Source organism: Symphalangus syndactylus, chromosome 8 (assembly GCF_028878055.3).
Source record: "Symphalangus syndactylus isolate Jambi chromosome 8, NHGRI_mSymSyn1-v2.1_pri, whole genome shotgun sequence".
Lineage (NCBI taxonomy): Eukaryota > Metazoa > Chordata > Mammalia > Primates > Hylobatidae > Symphalangus > Symphalangus syndactylus.
The window spans coordinates 57,592,191-57,609,053 of NC_072430.2; the positions used below are offsets into that span (position 1 = coordinate 57,592,191).

Below are 16,863 nucleotides of genomic sequence, written 5' to 3' on the forward strand. Positions count from 1 at the left end.
CATTTCAACATGAGATTTGGAGGGGAAAAATATCCAAACCACATCACTTGGTATAGCATTTTCCATTTCTACTTTAAACTTTACCATTTCAACTATGTATTCAGATTTTCTTTTGTAAGCATCCTCTGGCTAGATTTTTTTCATCCAATCTGATAGTTTCCGTCTTTCCAGCTGGTACAAGTTAGATATATTTAGATGTATTTCCAATAATGTAAGTCCTCAATGTAATAGGTTCTTGGAAACTATAATTTTAAGTGAAAAGATGTATAGCAGGTTCTTCAATAATGTCATTTCATGCAAGGTAGATTCATTATTAACACTGATGAGAAAAAAAAAATTATTAACACTGATGAGAAAAAAAAAAATTTGTTCTCTTATATGTCTTTTTCCTTAAAGTTGCAGTTTCCAAGAACCTATCAACGATGTTAAGTGAGGACTTATGACACTTCATTTTGTGCTTTCCATTTACCAGTTCTTTGTATTTTCTTCTTATTTTCCCCTTTCCTAATTTCTATTGTTTGATTAATTCTCTAGTTTATGCAATTTATTTATTTAGAAGTTATATATTCTAATTATTTTCTTTTCAGGTGACAAATACTTAATACACAAATATGAGTTGCCAAAGTCTACAGCTGGTATTTCTATTTTCCTCCTAAACAATGAAAGGACTGTAGAATGCTTTTATCTTCCCACTCCCTTCCACCTTATGCTCTGTTTTTGTCTCCTGTTTTAGTTTTACCTTGCTTTTATAAATCCTCAAAAAATGCCCAGCATTTTTTCATGCAACTCATTTCTAAGGTTCAATTTTTTTCTTCCTAAAGTGTCACCTTTGGTAGATTTTTCTTCAGGGTCTTCAATTAGTAAATTCTCTCATTGATTACATATTTGAAAATGTCTGTTAGTCTTGTTGGGTAGAGAATTCAAGATAATGATTACATTCCTTTGCTACTTGGAAGATGTTATTTTCTCAAACTATTAGCTTCTGGTTCTATTAAAGACTGCTGTTGGTCTAACAGTTTCTCTGAGGTAATCTGCCTTTGATTTATGCTTGCTTTTAAGATTTTCTCCTTTGATGCCTTACATGTTCACTATAATGTGGGTCAGGGTATTGATTTATTATTTGTCTTGCTAAGGGCTGATTGACTGTCATAACCCTAGAATTTATCAATTCTGGAAAACTGCAAATTTGGATAAATTATTCAAGTTTTCATGTTAGTCCACTTCTCAAAACCCTTCAGTGTCTCCCTCATTTACTGCCAGTATTACTACTCAGGACTGGCATGATCTAGCCCCTGCACATTTCTGTAATTAAGTTTCCCAATAATTCCATTTCTGTCTGCCAGGAAATCCCCATGACTCAAACTGGTGATGCTATTTCTTGTTCATAACTCAGCTCAACTTTACCTACCCTCTAAAGCCTTTCCTGAAACCTGTTCTCCCTAGCCACTCTGTTTGTGTACCCACTCTTTCCTGCTCATAGGTCTGTTAGTTATTGCATTTATCTATTTATGTGTAAAATTTTCCCCCTCCGGACTCAAGTTCCCAGTGGGCAGCTCCCTTTGTATTTATGGAGACAGGTCCTTAGTATGGGCTCTATAAATATTTGTAGATCAAACAAATAAATGAATCAAGAAATGAGGGTACACACTAACTCATAGGGATCTTGTAACAACTAAATGTATACCACATGAAGAAGCACCTGGTAAATAACATGTACTAATCTATTGTTTGAAATTCCATATTCATGCATTATTCTGCTACAGTGGGTTATGTACCAAACTGGTTGCCTTTTAAAATTTCCTTATTCCATATGGCATAGAGTTCTCAGTGTTCTTTGATCATAATGAAGGATATTTTTGGCTCTGTGCCTTTTATTCCAATTGCTATATTTCTCAGAACAAAAAAAAATGAAGATGCTTATATAGTGTACCAGTTATTACATTCTGTCATGAAAACCCAGTGCATCTGTGAATGTTCTTCTCCCATATATCTTAATGGCATTCTCCTGCTCCTTTAGGTGTCTGCTCCAGGCCTTTGCTGACCCTCCTTATAAAATAGCAAATTTTCACCTCACCTCCACTCTGTCCTCTTTTATGTGCTTTATTTTTCCCATACACTTGTCCACAAATGAATATTATATATTTACCTTTTTGGCTATTATTTGCCCACACATACACACCAGCATATAAAGTAGGAACTCTGCTTTAGGCCTAGAACAGTGTCCAGCACACAGCAAGTACTCAATAAATATTTGTTGAATAAATGTATCAATGCAGATGCCACTGATTCCCATCAGTAAAATTCTGGTGCCAGAGGAGAAAGACACAATAAAGCCACTCTGGGAATGTTAGCCTTCAGTATTAATCTTGACCTGGGATGAGATTACAAAACTTGACTATTTTGCTTTTCCTGAGAACAGACTGCCTAATGCATGATTTCATCCTGAAAAGTAAAGAAATCACTTCCTCTCCTGGCAAGCACCTTAACCAAGTTCTAAGCTGGCTGCAGATAAAGCCCGTCTGTTCTCTACTGGTTTAAAGATAGTGGCAGTTCCTGCCTACTTTTAGCAAGCTTTATTTTGCTTTCTGTTTTCTTTCACCACTTAAGGAAAATTTACATATCTTCTCTACCCATTTTATCGTTGTGATCTTGGCAAGAGCTTTCAATTAATACTGTGTGAGCAGTTGTGCAAAGAAAGCACCCATTTACGATGTTTATGGGAAACAAATTCTTATTATTTCATAATGACAAACACCTAAAGCTTCCATTTATTTGTATTATAATTATGAGAGGTCCAGAGATGATAAATGACTTGCTATAGGCCATGTAGCTAACTTTTACAATTCAGGTGATTCCTAGTTTTCCGTGAATAAGTTCATTTATGTTTCTCTTACCACCTATACATTAAGCTAAAGCCTGCCAATTCTTACTTCACTAGTGTGAATCTGTCTGTGAAATAGCCATCTTACTTCCTCAACCTTCAACTATCAAACTGTTAGAGTGGATTTTTGTGTGCCATCCAACATCTCTCTCCACACTTAGCATGAATGAAAATAATTTGGTCTTTCAGCTAAGCTGACATTCCAAGGTCAGCTTTTAGACGGGGTCTCACTATGTCACCCAGGCTGGAGTGCAGTGGTGCAATCACAACTCACTGCAGCCTCGATCTCCCTGGGTTCAAGTGATCCTCCCACTTCAGCCTCCCAAGTAGCTAGGAGTACAGGTGCATGCCACCATGCCCGGAAAAAAATTTTTTTTGTATTTTTTTTAGAGATGGGGTTTCACCATGTTGCCCAGGCTGGTCTTGAGCTCCTGGGCTCAAGTGATCCACTCACCTCGGCCTTCCAAAATGCTAGGATTACAGGAATGAACCACCGCGCCTTGCCCCAAGGTCAACTTTATGGTCAATGAAAACGCCTGGCTCAGAAAGTGTGACCTAATGTATCCTCCACTTTAAAGGGAGCTTGCTTCTCCCTGTTCCTTATTGGGAACATTGTGTATTCACCATACACACTATACAGACTGTCAGATTGGCAGTACACACTGTTTCCCGTAATGTGGTGGACACAATACTCATCAGTAAAGGTACCTGCTGGCACCTTCTGGACTTAGGGATGATAACTGGGGCTATCACTGGACTGGCAGTGCCTCCTAGTGGCCACAGCTCTAAAGATCTCCCTCCAACTGAAAAGCAGCCAAGGCAGCAAGAGCCCACCAGGCAACCCCTGCCCTACCTTCTCCTTTCTTCTCAGTCTTGTCCCCATATCATGCAGTGAGAAGTCGATGCTGATAAGGCTATCATCATATACCAGTCTTTTCAGTATTTAACTGACAGAATTCCCAAAAATGACGTGGCAATGAAAAAAACTGGGAGGAGGGAGGAAAGGTAGGGAATACAAATAGAAAAAAAAAATCACGAATATCCTTAGAGTAGGTCATTGTGAAAAGTGCTTTGTAATATTGTGGTCATTGTTGTTCCTTCCCATCAACCCTGTGGGAGCTTCGACACCCCATTAAGCTTTATCAAGAATAATTTCAGATACGTTACAAAGCTATGCAGAGAGGCCCAGCTGGTTTCTCCACAAGCTTGTATTCTGAAAAGAATACACATGATCCCAAAGATCGTATCTTAAAGTGTATATGCTTCATTAAAATGAAAGACGATAAATCATGTCTACAAGCATAACCTTGAGATTACTGTCCTTAGGCCCTTGCTGGTGTGGGGTATGCAAATGTAGATTTTGATCTGGGAAAGAACACCTCTGGGAACTGTAGAAGAATCAGGAAGGCTCCACTTCTCTATGAAAAAGACCCTGTAATGGATAAGGCCGTGCCACAAGATGAAGTGGGAAGTTTGTTCCTGCTCCCTCGGAATCTTCCTTCTGTATGCTCCCGTGGTCTCCAGGGCATTCTCTGTCCTCATGCAGTGTCTTGTCTCCTCTAGGGACCCCTTCCAACAGTACCTTCTTTTCCAGACAATGCCCACATTCCAGTCCTTTCTCTTTCCTATTTCTACCTTTTCTTCATCAAAATACATTTATCCCATCCATTCTCTCAGGGTCTTGATGTATGTTCTGATAAAGTAGTTTATGGTAAGATTTAAAAAGCAGGTCACCACCCATTGTTCTGTTCTTTCCTTAGACATTCGCATTTTAACTGGGGACTCCTGACATCCTTGACTACCTGGGCTTGGAAACCAAAAGCCTTATCTCCCAAATACACACACCCACCTCCATTGCCCCCCAGTGGTCAATCTCAAAGATGACACTGTTGAGACAGAATGCCCTTTGCTTCCCTGAGTTCTGTTTGAACGTTCCCACAACTGACACCCTTGGATTGTCACTGCATTGACCAATGACTCCACGTACCAGAGTCCAAGGGCTTTGGTCTGGGGTCTACAGACACCGCATTCTGACATGGATTCCTTCAACCCACAAACAGAAAGGAGTAACCCAAGAAATACACAAGCCCTCTGGGACAGAGCAGTAGGCTTTCTCTCCAATGATCGTTGCTTGCCAACAAAGGTTTTGGATATCTGTGGAATATTCCAAAAGGAGAGAATCTGGCAATTCTTCAGAAGATTCTAGGCAATTAAAATTCATCGAGTCCAGATTTTTAAGAGTTAGAGGGAGAAGTGAAAGGTAAACGGTGGCAACAATTAGGGAACATTATGCTGCAAGCCTGACATTTATGATGCCGTTTACTTGGTCTTGTCCAGCAGGTTTCTTGGGTTTCTCAGAAATTTCTAGAATGTGCACCTCGCATATTCTGGGAGTCAAGAACTCCCGGGAACAGCCCAAGTCCTCCTCTCACCCCCACCGTCAGCCCTTTTTCCCCTCCTCCCAAACCTCCCACCCCCTGTCCGCGTCAGCGCCTTCCCAGCCAGAACCGCTTTACCCGTCTCCAGGGTAGCACCCTTGGGCAGCCCAGCCAACGCTGTCGCGTGGAGCGGCGCCCGCATCCCCATGCGCGCAGGCGGCTCCGGGGCCGCGCCGCGCTGATTCGCTGCCGGCCGCGCAGACTGCGGCGCCAGCGACGCTCCCGCCCCTCGCCGCGCGCCGCCTGGTGCAGCCTCAGTCTCTCCGCAGCCGCGCGGCCACTGCGAGCCCAGCCGCAGCAGCCGGGCACCAACGCTTGAGTGCACGCTCGGCGCCCCAGAGGAGAGTCACGGCGAGCCCCCAAAGCCCGCACGATGCAGGCCACTGCCGATTCCACCAAGATGGACTGTGTGTGGAGCAACTGGAAAAGTCAGGGTATTCTCTTTATTTCAGTAGTGCATGCCTGAGGCGCACGGGAAACCCGGGACCCGGACTCGTCCATTGTGCATCATTTCACCTGTGGGACCTGTGCATGCTTTATACCCCAGAGCGTTCTGTTGGGGGGTAGTAAACCTGTTATTTCAAGAATCAAAATGGATGGTGCTTGGTTGTTGTTTTTTCTTTTTTTTTTTTAACCCCACCCCCACCCCTTTGTTTTCTTGTTGTAATGCTGGTTATTTTAAATAATGCATCAGTCGCCTCCTCCGGGAGTTCTTTTGGGATCTGTGGATCATTCAGTACTTGTTTAATGTTTTCTCATCCCCGGAGTTAAAGTGCTTTCTTATTGTTCCATGCATCCCAGTGCATTTATTTCTGCCCAAAGGTTGAAATCTCCTGGCAGAACCATTAACTGAGAGGACTGGAGTGCATCCTTTTAAGAGGGACACACCCATTTCAGGGTTGTTATTTGTGGTCACACAAAGGAGAGTGGAGATGCAGACTAGCTCTCGAAATCCTGAAAATATGATGGCGTAGCCACATATTAGGATGGTTCACTTTGAAACATTTGGGGTTTTTTTCTGTCATTGGAGTAACCTGTGACTACTATTTATTAATAATAGGTATCTGTGAAATAAATGGAGGGAAAGAACGAAACAGTACCGGTGGCCCTTGGTATAACAGATTTATTTTGGAATAGTCCATATTAGCACTGGGTGTGGCTACCCTCCAGCCTCGCTTGGATTGCTTTTCAGCCATTTTTATTCAGCCTCACACTTCACACATCCATCTCTCCTTTGTTACATTAAAATTCACCTTGCTCAGTTACAGAGTATGAGGAGAAAGATAATTTGCAAGAATGAATTGTGTGTAGTAACTTGGGTGTTTGTCGGAGGTAGTGTCTTTTCATATTTAACAAAGATGGTTCTGAAGAAGGCGCGTTTAATTTAACCTGCAGGGTTTTCCAGCATCCCTCAGGAGACCAGGAATACTCTGGAGCAGCAGCTGATTTTGTAAAAACCTGGCATCTTCCCCTTGTAATTTTATATCACAGGAAGGATAGGATGTCCTTTCATCTTTAATGCCTCTGTGGGGTTTTGCTTCGGTATATATTTTAAGAAAAACATAAATCTCAGAATTAAAAGCCTGCTTACCTTGCCTGTTGTTTGTTGGATTGGGTGACAGTGACATAAAATACAATCGTCTACTTCAAATTATGTGAGTGTTGGAAATACAGTTGTCAAAAGTAAATCAATGGAGCTGATAAATTTAAAAGCCAGTAAATAAGAAATGTATGCCAATTGAGGCACAGTGTTTTGAAGAATGATGACAATTACGTGGAAGAACATATGTTCGATATAGAAGGCAGCTGTGAAAATATTTTGTAACATTTTATTCTTGTTCTGTGTTTAGACCCATCCAGTTTATTTGATATACACACCTGACAAACAACTATGGCTTGATATAATATCAAATTTAGTTGGACGTGAACACTGGTTTTTAGACCATGATTATGAGTTTCTAGTATTTTTAACAAAAGTAGATATCCAAAGATGGCAGGTTTTCTGTTCTATTTGTATAAGATATTCACAAAATCTTATGAATTAAATATCTTAATCTATTTCATCACAATCTTATGCGGTTTGACTCGGTTGCCTCAGTTTATGTCTCTGAGGTTTTAAAAAACACATGGACTTTTATCATTAGAAATTAACACAAAATGTCATAGTTTCACCATTGAAGACAATAATTTGTCATTTCTGATGTAGAGCTACTTGTGAAGATTAATTGAAGATCATTGAGAATCTTTTCTACTCAGCGACCTTTGGTAGTCTTTAGTACCATTGATTTCCTGTTGTTAGATGGAACAAATCCATTATCTTGAAAATTGACTAATAAGTAACTGGGTGGGAGGACTTATGAACACAAAAGAGAAATTGTAAGGAGTGAATTATTCCTTTTTTTCTCCTCACTGTGAGAAGTTTTAATCTTAACAGAATCTACATTGAGGTTTTGTTGTTGTTGTTGTTTAGCATTTTTAGTGTATCCTCTTCCCTTTAGTTCCCTTATTATCAAAAACAGTTGTTCTTAACCCTGTCTGCCCATTAGAATCACCTGGGAAGCTTTAAAAACCACAAAGGATGCATGGGCCCCACCTTTTGAGATTCTGATTCAATTGAGCTGAGCATCAGTATTTTTTTAAAAGCGCCTTAGGTGAGTTTGATATGTAACCAGGGTTGAAGTCACTGGAATATTATTATTATTATTATTTTGTAGAGACGTTGTCTCGCTATGTTGCCCAGGCTGGTATCAAACTCCTGGCCTCAAGCAATCCTCCTGCCTCAGCCTCCCAAAGTGTTGGGATTACAGGCTTGAGTCACCATGCCCGGCCTGGTGTGTAATAATTCTTAGTGAGCCAAACCCATAGACAAGCAGAGGTCCAGGATACCAATTTAAAAAAAAAAATGAGTGTGATCTAGAAGCAGCTGTGAATGCACTGGAAAAAGGTCAGTGCAACAGTGTTGATGATGTCCTCCAGAAGGATTAGGAGGGACAAGTTTTGCTTGGAAAGGAAATAATGTGAGCTTTAGGTTTTCTTTGTGTTATTAAATACTACATGGAGAAATTGCAGCAGATTGAATATTTCATGAAGACTCCACTGAAACTAATTATAGTGTGCCATAAACACTGTAGTGCACATGCAAAAGGAACCTTATCAACATATATAATTTCAGCTACAGACAAGAATGTTTAAAGAAAGGGAGGCCAAAGTCCTCCTTATATATACTACATCACACCAATTCTGCTTCCAATTTTAAAAAGTTATACTACCACCAAATATTGGTTAGTAAATCAAAGCACATTCTACTCAGTGAAAACAAAATGAGAATTAAATGACGACCTAGCAAAACACCTGTATAGATAATAATCTTACAGATCAGTACCATCCTACTATTTACAGGACTCTTTACTGAGTGGTTTGTTTGAATTACTACATTTAGTCCCTACAAAACCTGTGCGGTGTAAGTTTTATTATTGTCCTCATTTTGGAGGGGATGACTGAGGCTTTGGTAAGGGCACACAGATAGTAATGCCAGAGGCTGGCTGCAAGCCTGGGCTGTCTCCAGAGACCCTCACTTCCCACTGCTCCACCTTCTGCCTCTGAGGTTGATGGCTTTTTCCTCAATGATTTTTCTAAAGGTTTAAATTATCTATGTAATGGTGATTGTGTAGGCTTAATAACCCCTTCACATTTACAAATCTTCATTTTGCTACACGTCTTCTCATTTGAGCTTTTCAGTTTACTCTTGGACATTTTGAGGCTCAGACGTTAACTGACTTGCCCAAGGTTTTTTGGTAGCAAATTGTGTAGTAAAAGGTGCTTCTCTTGGATTCAAATCCGTAACTCCTCCCATCTCAGCACTCACTGCCTATCTTACGCTAAGTTAGAGAAAGTGAACTCTCATCTACCTCATCTGAGATATTTTCACAGACATTCTAACCTTTACAAATACAGCAAAATTTAGCAGGAAGGCCATGATCTTAACCAATTTATACCATGGTTGTCAGTCATCACCACGATCATCAATTCATCATTCTAAATTCTCTGTAAATATTAGCTATGTGCCAGGTGCTGTCCTAAGCTCTTGTTACATACCTGCTTTAATTAAGCCTCCGTGAGACTTTTTTTGTTACTCCCATGTTATAAAAGAGGTAACTAAGGGATTTAAGAATGAGAGGGGCAGCAGTTTGCCCCAGGATATAACTGGGTTCTGAGCACAGGACATTATGATCATGAAGCCTATACTTTTAACACTTCGACTATACTACCCAAATCCGAATGATGTTGTGCTAGGGGAACAAAGTTTGATCAGAACCATGCATCCACATGATTCTGTTTGTTCTCTAAAGATCATTTTTTCTCCACAGATCTTACTGTACTACTCAACAAATTCACCTGGCAGAATACTTAGTAGTATGGTGGATTGATACATGTGTGCCTGGGGCTAGAGGTCACCTCCCACTTTACTCTGTGTGACAGCATTTTGTAGTTACAGATTGCCGGAATGTAAGTTATTGGTGGAAGATGAAACACTTTCCAGAGAGCATAACCTAAAGGCAATCATTTTTTTACAAGATATTTTGAAACTTTTATGCTGGTCTACAGTGTTCATGGAAACACTTCAGGATAGTCTGTTCTGAAAGGAGCTAGTCTGAAACACTAAAGAGCTAAGCATTCCAGAATACACAGAGGAAATAATCTGTTTTAGCTACAGTAATTGAAAAAAAGCATGCCTTTGGGAATAGTATTTGGGAAAGACATTTTACACATATACATAAAGGCAGACTAATATCACCTTTTATGAAAATCAGCATTTTATTTAGACCCATTATTATTAAAATATTGTACAAATATTACAATGTAAATATTAACATTTGCAGACTCCCTGGCTCTAAAGATTCTAATGGGATCCAGTGGGAAAACTGCCTTAGCTGGGGAGATGGGGATTTTTTTTCCCCCTTAGTGAAAGAAAACTCTTATTATGCAGATAATATACCAAATGTAGGTAATCAATCACTCCATTGAAAAATAAAGTTTTTTCAAAATGTATTAACATTTTCAAGAAAAACTTTTTAAGGAAATATTTCGAACTTTGAGAGGGGAATAATGGCTTTATTTTTTTCTAAAATGAGGAAAACACATTATGAACATTTTCATTTGTACAAAGAGAAGTTCGAATAAAAGCCACTAATTACCCAAAATCCTACTACCCAGAGTTAATCGTTGTTAAGATTTGCTGAATATTATCTAGATATTGCATAAAAATGAAACTAAAGGGCTAGTTAGGCAACAAAAACAGTGTTGATAAAATAAGATTCAATATATTACAAAAAGTATTTAAAATAATTTAATGGAAGAAGTGGACATGAAACTGAAAGAATTGTGGAACTTCAGATACATGTTTCTTTACTATATGAACTTTTCCTTCCTGGAAATTGAGAAAAAGACTAGATAAAAATCAAAAGGTTTGAATCATTTTTAGTTACATGTTGCAGTTTTAGACCCTACAGATGGACACTCTGCAGTGTCCAACATTTTTTTTAAAGATTCATTGTGGGTTAGAAAGGTTGACAAAAATGCTGATCTAAGTTTACATCTTCAAATCTATTATTTTTCTCAGATTTCTGTGAATACTTGTTTCATTAAAAAATGATAATCCTAATATTCTACGGCAAAAGTCTTATGATTACTATATATCAATAGGGACTGTGGATGAAATCGTCCGTTATAGTTACCAGGCCCTTCCTTCTTCATCGTTTTTAAAAAGTCTCTCTTTCCCTCCTTCTCTCCCTCCTTTATATTTGAAACGATAATCTGTACACAGTTATTTCTCATCTTTAGACCAGTTAATATGTTCTGGAACAGAATGTGAAGTAATTGATATATTTTAAATTACCTTATAATAGAATTAAATTCTAAAATCCACTGAATCCAAGAAAACCAGATCTATTATGAGTTGGGCCTTGAATGGTTAGCTTTCAGAATAGCACTTTTCTTTTTGAAAATAATTAAATGTTTGTCACAGGCAAATTTCCCATCCTCCTAAGTTGTGTGCATGTTTGCACCCATGTATTGTTGATATACTGTCACCTTTCTAGTTCTTATGAAAGTACAGGCCAGGCACAGTTGGCTCATGCCTGTAATCCCAGCACTTTGGGAGGCTGAGGTAGGTGGATCACCTGAGGTCAGGAGTTCGAGACCAGCCTGGGCAACATGGTGAAACTTCATCTCTACTAAAAATACAAAAACTAGTCAGGCGTGGTGGCACACACCTGTAGTCCTAACTACTCGGGAGGCTGAGGCAGGAGAATTGCTTGAACCCAGGGGGCAGAGGTTGCAGTGAGCTGAGATCACGCCATTGCACTCCAGCCTGGGCAACAGAGCAAGACGCCATCTCAGAAAAAAAAAAAAAAAAGAAAGAAAAGAAAATACAGCCATTCAAAGAAATATGGCTGCCTTATAATTAAGCTCATAATTTGAAAGCTAGGAATTTGACATTAATGATTCTTTAAAAGCTATCTTCTACCTAGGTGACAGTTAATAATGCTAACTACTTTAAATCTTGATAATTAAAATTATACAGTATATATTTCAAATAAGAAAATTGTTAGGAGTTTTAAAACTTAAAAGTATAGTGTTCTATTTTTCCAAAGTATGTTTGAGCTGTATCTTTAAGTTCAAGCTGAGCAAAGTTATCTTATTGTTTCATGAAATAAAATTCTAAATTCTTCCTTATTTTATATGTTGCCAAAGGAAAAAACATAATTTCAGCATTACTCTTGAGCTCTTTGACAAAGCTGGTGTTAATGTTGAACAAATGAAAAGCACAACTACAAGTTTTAATTTTTAGAAAGTATTGCAGTTCTACCCATTGTACAAAGAAAATGCTTTAAATGTGGTAATATTTTATCTCCTTTCTTCAGAAATAGTTCACCAAACTGCAGATTGGCAAATTTCAAATTTGGTGATAATTGGCATCAAGAAGAACATAATATTTTATTGAATGGAACAGAGGTACAATGAGAAATCAATCCTTTTGTCTTTTTAGTTCAAGAAATATTTTTGCTGTTATCATCTTGGCCCAAATTTTAAATGTATTCATTTTTTTAAAAAGGAACCAACAGCTGTCTACCTCATGCTTCTTTTCTGTTCCACTACAATGATGGGTTTTAAGAAGGGGTGACACAATCTTAAGATTTTGTGGCTAATTATGGTTGATGACCAACAGAACAAATGAACAGTTTGTATTTTGATGAGGTCAAAAAGCTTAAAGAAATAGTACATGAAGACAATCATTCTTGAGTGTCTCAAAATTCTTTCTTCATGCCTCAACTATCACATTCCCAAAGCCTGTCTTTTCCTCCCTGTGACCATCTCTTCCTTTGATCCCGGTTATCCTGTGAAGATCCCTCCAAGTGAGCCTTGGCTTTGCAAGAGGTCTAGGAGGAGGAGGAGCTTGCCCAACTGTCTGAAATTCACAGGACCTATTGTTTCACTTCCTGGGCAGGCCCACCCCACCACGGTGACCAAGGGCTTACACATCATTATGTTAACTTGACAGCTTGGAAAGAATGGGAATGTTCTAGTCCTAGTGGTTAGACCTAGCAAACAGGAATCACATTCATTTCTAACCAAGGAAAATGTTAAGCCCTCCATAAGGATAAAGTAGTTTTTGCTTTCAGTCCAGCCCGAGGAGGAGTCATTCAGGACTAGTGTAATTCCTTTTGTCTCTCATGGAAGAAAAGTAGCAGAGATTGCTGTTGGCTGTGGCTTTGACACTCAAATCCTTCATTTTCCTTTGTTCCACCAAAGCTCATTTAAAGTGGTGGATTAAATGCTATGCTCTTTTACTATCTATAGAAAGCACCAGGCTTAATGTGTCTTTCCTTTCAAAACATCCACAGAATTATTTAAGAGTCTAGAAATAGTGTTGGCATTTTTCTCTTGACAGTCATATAGGTTGAGTTAGGAGGTGTGAGGGAAGGGCTGGAAAATGAAATCAAAGGTGTTTTATCAGCAGAAGTCCCTGCCAGCAGTTTTCCCTCTGGGCTCAGGGCTCCTAGATTACCATGTGAACCTTCAACTGATATGGGATACTATCTGGGTAAATGAAACTTATGACTAGAAGATGTCATTTTTGAAGGTCTCTATGTTTAAAGTATTTTATTACATCTACTTCTGTTTTCTTTCTCAAGTTTAATGTCAAATGAGGGAAGATTAAAGTAGGAAAAATTACTTCTATTTTTTCTTGTTAACATTTTGTGGTGATATTTTGTTTCCTTCATGAAAATCAGTCAGAAAAAAACTGGCTCTTAATCACCTCTTTGGACCCTGGGTTGGAAACAACTGAGGTTTGTCTAGCCTTCTTACTCTGTCCACAAAGTAGTCAATTACTGTAGTTAAATCATTGGAAGCTTGCAAAAAAGTAAATAAATTTCAACAGCATATCATTTTTCAACAGTCCTTTTGTTGAAATGCTGATATTATCAATGAACAGGAACTTGTCACATTTTCTCACTTGGCATTTACTTATTTATTTATTTAGAGATGAATGTTGCTCCGTTGCCCAGGCTGGAGTGCAGTGGCTTGATCTTGGCTCACTGCAACCTCTACCTCCCGGGTTCAAGTGATTCTCCTGCCTCCGCCTCCCAAGTAGCTGGGATCACAGGCGTGTGCCACTATGCCCAGCTGATTTTTTTTTTTTTGTAATTTTAGTAGAGACAGGGTTTCATCATGTTGGCCAGGCTGGTCTCAAACTCTTGACCTCAGGTGATCCGCCCGCCTCAGCCTCCCAGAGTGCTGGGGTTACAGGTGTGAGCCACTGGGCCTGGCCTTACTTGGCCTTTTAAAAAGTGGCATTAACTTGTCACATAGCAAGTGGTGTAGTGCTGCCTGAAATATTTTCTGGACCAAGATGGAATAAAATTACACAGTTAAGAATATGGTACCATAATGCAGATAATTATGGACAATTTATTGCCATTTTATATTATCCACTTATATCACATTTTACCTTATAAATAAAATATAAATAGCTGCACTACTTGTCTTTTCAGTTCATACATTTTTAATAAACTTTCTGAATACTGTAGCCACTGTTGGGCCATTTGAATGCATTTAAGATATTTTTACCAAAACAAAAATTTGGACTACAGCAAAGGACTTTCTTTCTAGAAATTTGACATAGGATTTAATTTCCACTTAGCTATTAATTCAAACCTTGGATCACTTCTCTTATTCTTCTTTTGTTATTGATTGGATTCTAGAAATAAGGGGAGCGTTGGTTTGATGTTAGAATTCTTCAAATCTGCCACTTCACTTTTGGCCAAATTTATTCTAAGACAGTCCTAGGCAGGCTGCAGTGTGTGTGCTCATAGCTGTGGTTTGAGGACTATGATGACCACCAAGCCCAGTTCCTTTATCAAATTGATAGGACACACTGATCTCTCATTTCAAAGCCAATGTGTTTCTCCTCAGTTTTTAGCAAAGTAGCTTTAATTTTTACAACTGGCAAAGCAATATAGTAATATGCCTATCCTAGTAAGTATTCTTAGTTAATGTATACTCAGATGTTGAAACTCTCGCCTGGCTTTTCTGCATTGGGAGGATATTAAAAGAGAAAAGCTGATCATATTTTGTTATACCAGAAGACCACTGGGGGTAATTAGTTCCAGTAACAGAGTTACTTATATTTTTCTTACTTGGGTTCTAAGGAAACTTTATTCAAATACCTACTTTTCTGGATTGGGTACTATAAAGCTTCCTACACAAGTTGATACCACTCTAAGCAAAATTAAAATGTGAAAAGTTGGCATTTACACAGCAGATTTGGAATGCAGAAATTCTCTTCTCTGATCCCATCACCTCCTACCCTTCCCGCTGAATCATCAGAACTTCAGGCCATTTCCTGGCACTCTGACCACACATGGCCATCGCCACTCTCCCAGCCTGTCAGTCACCAGCCATCTAGACTGTCCGTCATTCCCAGCCTGAACCCCAGGGTTGTTCATTTCAATTCTGTCCTCTTGGACCTTAGAGTCTTCTGATCATGCTCCTTGTGCCTCTTCACAGCTTTGGACCAGCCCTACCACCCATTGATCAGAACATTCAGCATCTAATTCTATTGAATGGATCCCCAAGAAACCCTTGACTTTAACCAAGCCCTCTTCACTTTTTGGCAGTCCATTTATTCATTCCTTTTTGAAGCCTTATTGTATTTTTCTAGACCAGCACTGTTTAATAGAAATATAAGCCACAAATATAAATTTTCTAATAGCCACATTAAAAAGTAAGAAGAAACAGGTAAAATTCATTTTGATTATATATCGTATTAATAGATCAAAAGTATTAGCTTTTCAACATATCAATACAAAAAGCATTAATGAGATATTTTACATCCTTTTTTGTACTAAGTCTAAGATGCAGTATGTAGTTGACACTACAGGACATCTCATTTGGGACTAGCCCCGTTTCACACACCCAGTAGCCTTATGTGACTCATTGCTACTGTATTGGACAATGCAGGCCTTGACTTTTCCTACCCTCTTTAAGCCCTGCCCATAATCTACTTAGTCTCAGGAACCTCATGACTCATTTTCCAGGGAAAATTCAAGTTAATTTCTTTCGTTATATTGTTTTACCACTTTAGGTTATTTCCGTTCCACCTCAACACATATCTGTGGCCACACCTATAACTTCCCAAAATGTCCTTCCATCTTTACCTATCTCTTTTCTTCCTCCTTCTTTGAAAACAACTGTGATTAATCCCATTTTTTCCTTCCTTAGTGGAGACTTTGCTTCATCAACTCTGTTTTCCAAAATCTTCACCCCTCCCTTCCCTCTAACATTCCTAGGTTTTGCTCAGCCTAAAGGTTTACTTGTTGCTACTACTCCCCAAACTACCATCTTCTTTATTACTTTGAACTTCCCCCCACCCAGCCCCTTACAATAAGGCTTCCATCCTCACTACTCCTGGCACTGCCCCCTGCAAAGTTATGAATGACCTTCCTTTCAGTCTCCAAATCCAGTGCTCTTTTCTACATTTCCATTTCCTTGTTATGTCTATAGCATTCCACACTGTAGCTTACCCCTTCCTTCTGGGAAATGTCCTTCTCCTTGGCTGCCATAACCTGCACTGTTGTGGTGCCCTTTCTAGCAGGTGGACCTCTCTTTTCTATGGACCCACTTATTCCTTTCAATCCCGAGGATGGTTTCATCCTCGACTGCATCCCTTAGCCTTCGCTCCATTGGGGATTTCCTCCACTCTCATGGCTGCAGTCATCATTTCCACGTAGAATACACCCAAAAGTAAATATTCAGCTCCCTGTACTAAATTTTAGCCCTGCATTTCCAATGGCCTACTGTATATATTTATCTGAATATCATTGGATATATGATATTAAGGACCATGTTAACTCAGGGCTACTGTGACAGAGCCTAAAGAGCAAGTCATTTAACGTCTAAGCTTTTAAAACACTTAGTAATGTGTGCAGTTGTCAGCCTCATTTCATCTCTGATCTCATCTCTGCCCCAGGCTGTGTCAGA

General features: G+C 39.1%; 1 protein-coding gene across 2 annotated transcripts in view; it reads left to right on the forward strand.

The window, feature by feature from the left end:
- The window catches only part of RTN1 (reticulon 1), a 272,299-nt gene that overhangs the window by 231,430 nt on the left and 24,006 nt on the right, over nucleotides 1-16,863 (forward strand). Inside the window, exon 1 of one of the 2 annotated variants that reach the window (XM_055289196.2) lies at nucleotides 5,450-5,753. The exons of the other annotated variant lie outside the window; for it this stretch is intronic. Coding sequence (XP_055145171.1) covers nucleotides 5,693-5,753 — 61 coding nt within the window. The 5' untranslated portion in view covers nucleotides 5,450-5,692. Of the gene's footprint in view, nucleotides 1-5,449; nucleotides 5,754-16,863 lie in introns of those variants that run through there. 2 annotated transcript variants of the gene reach the window in all.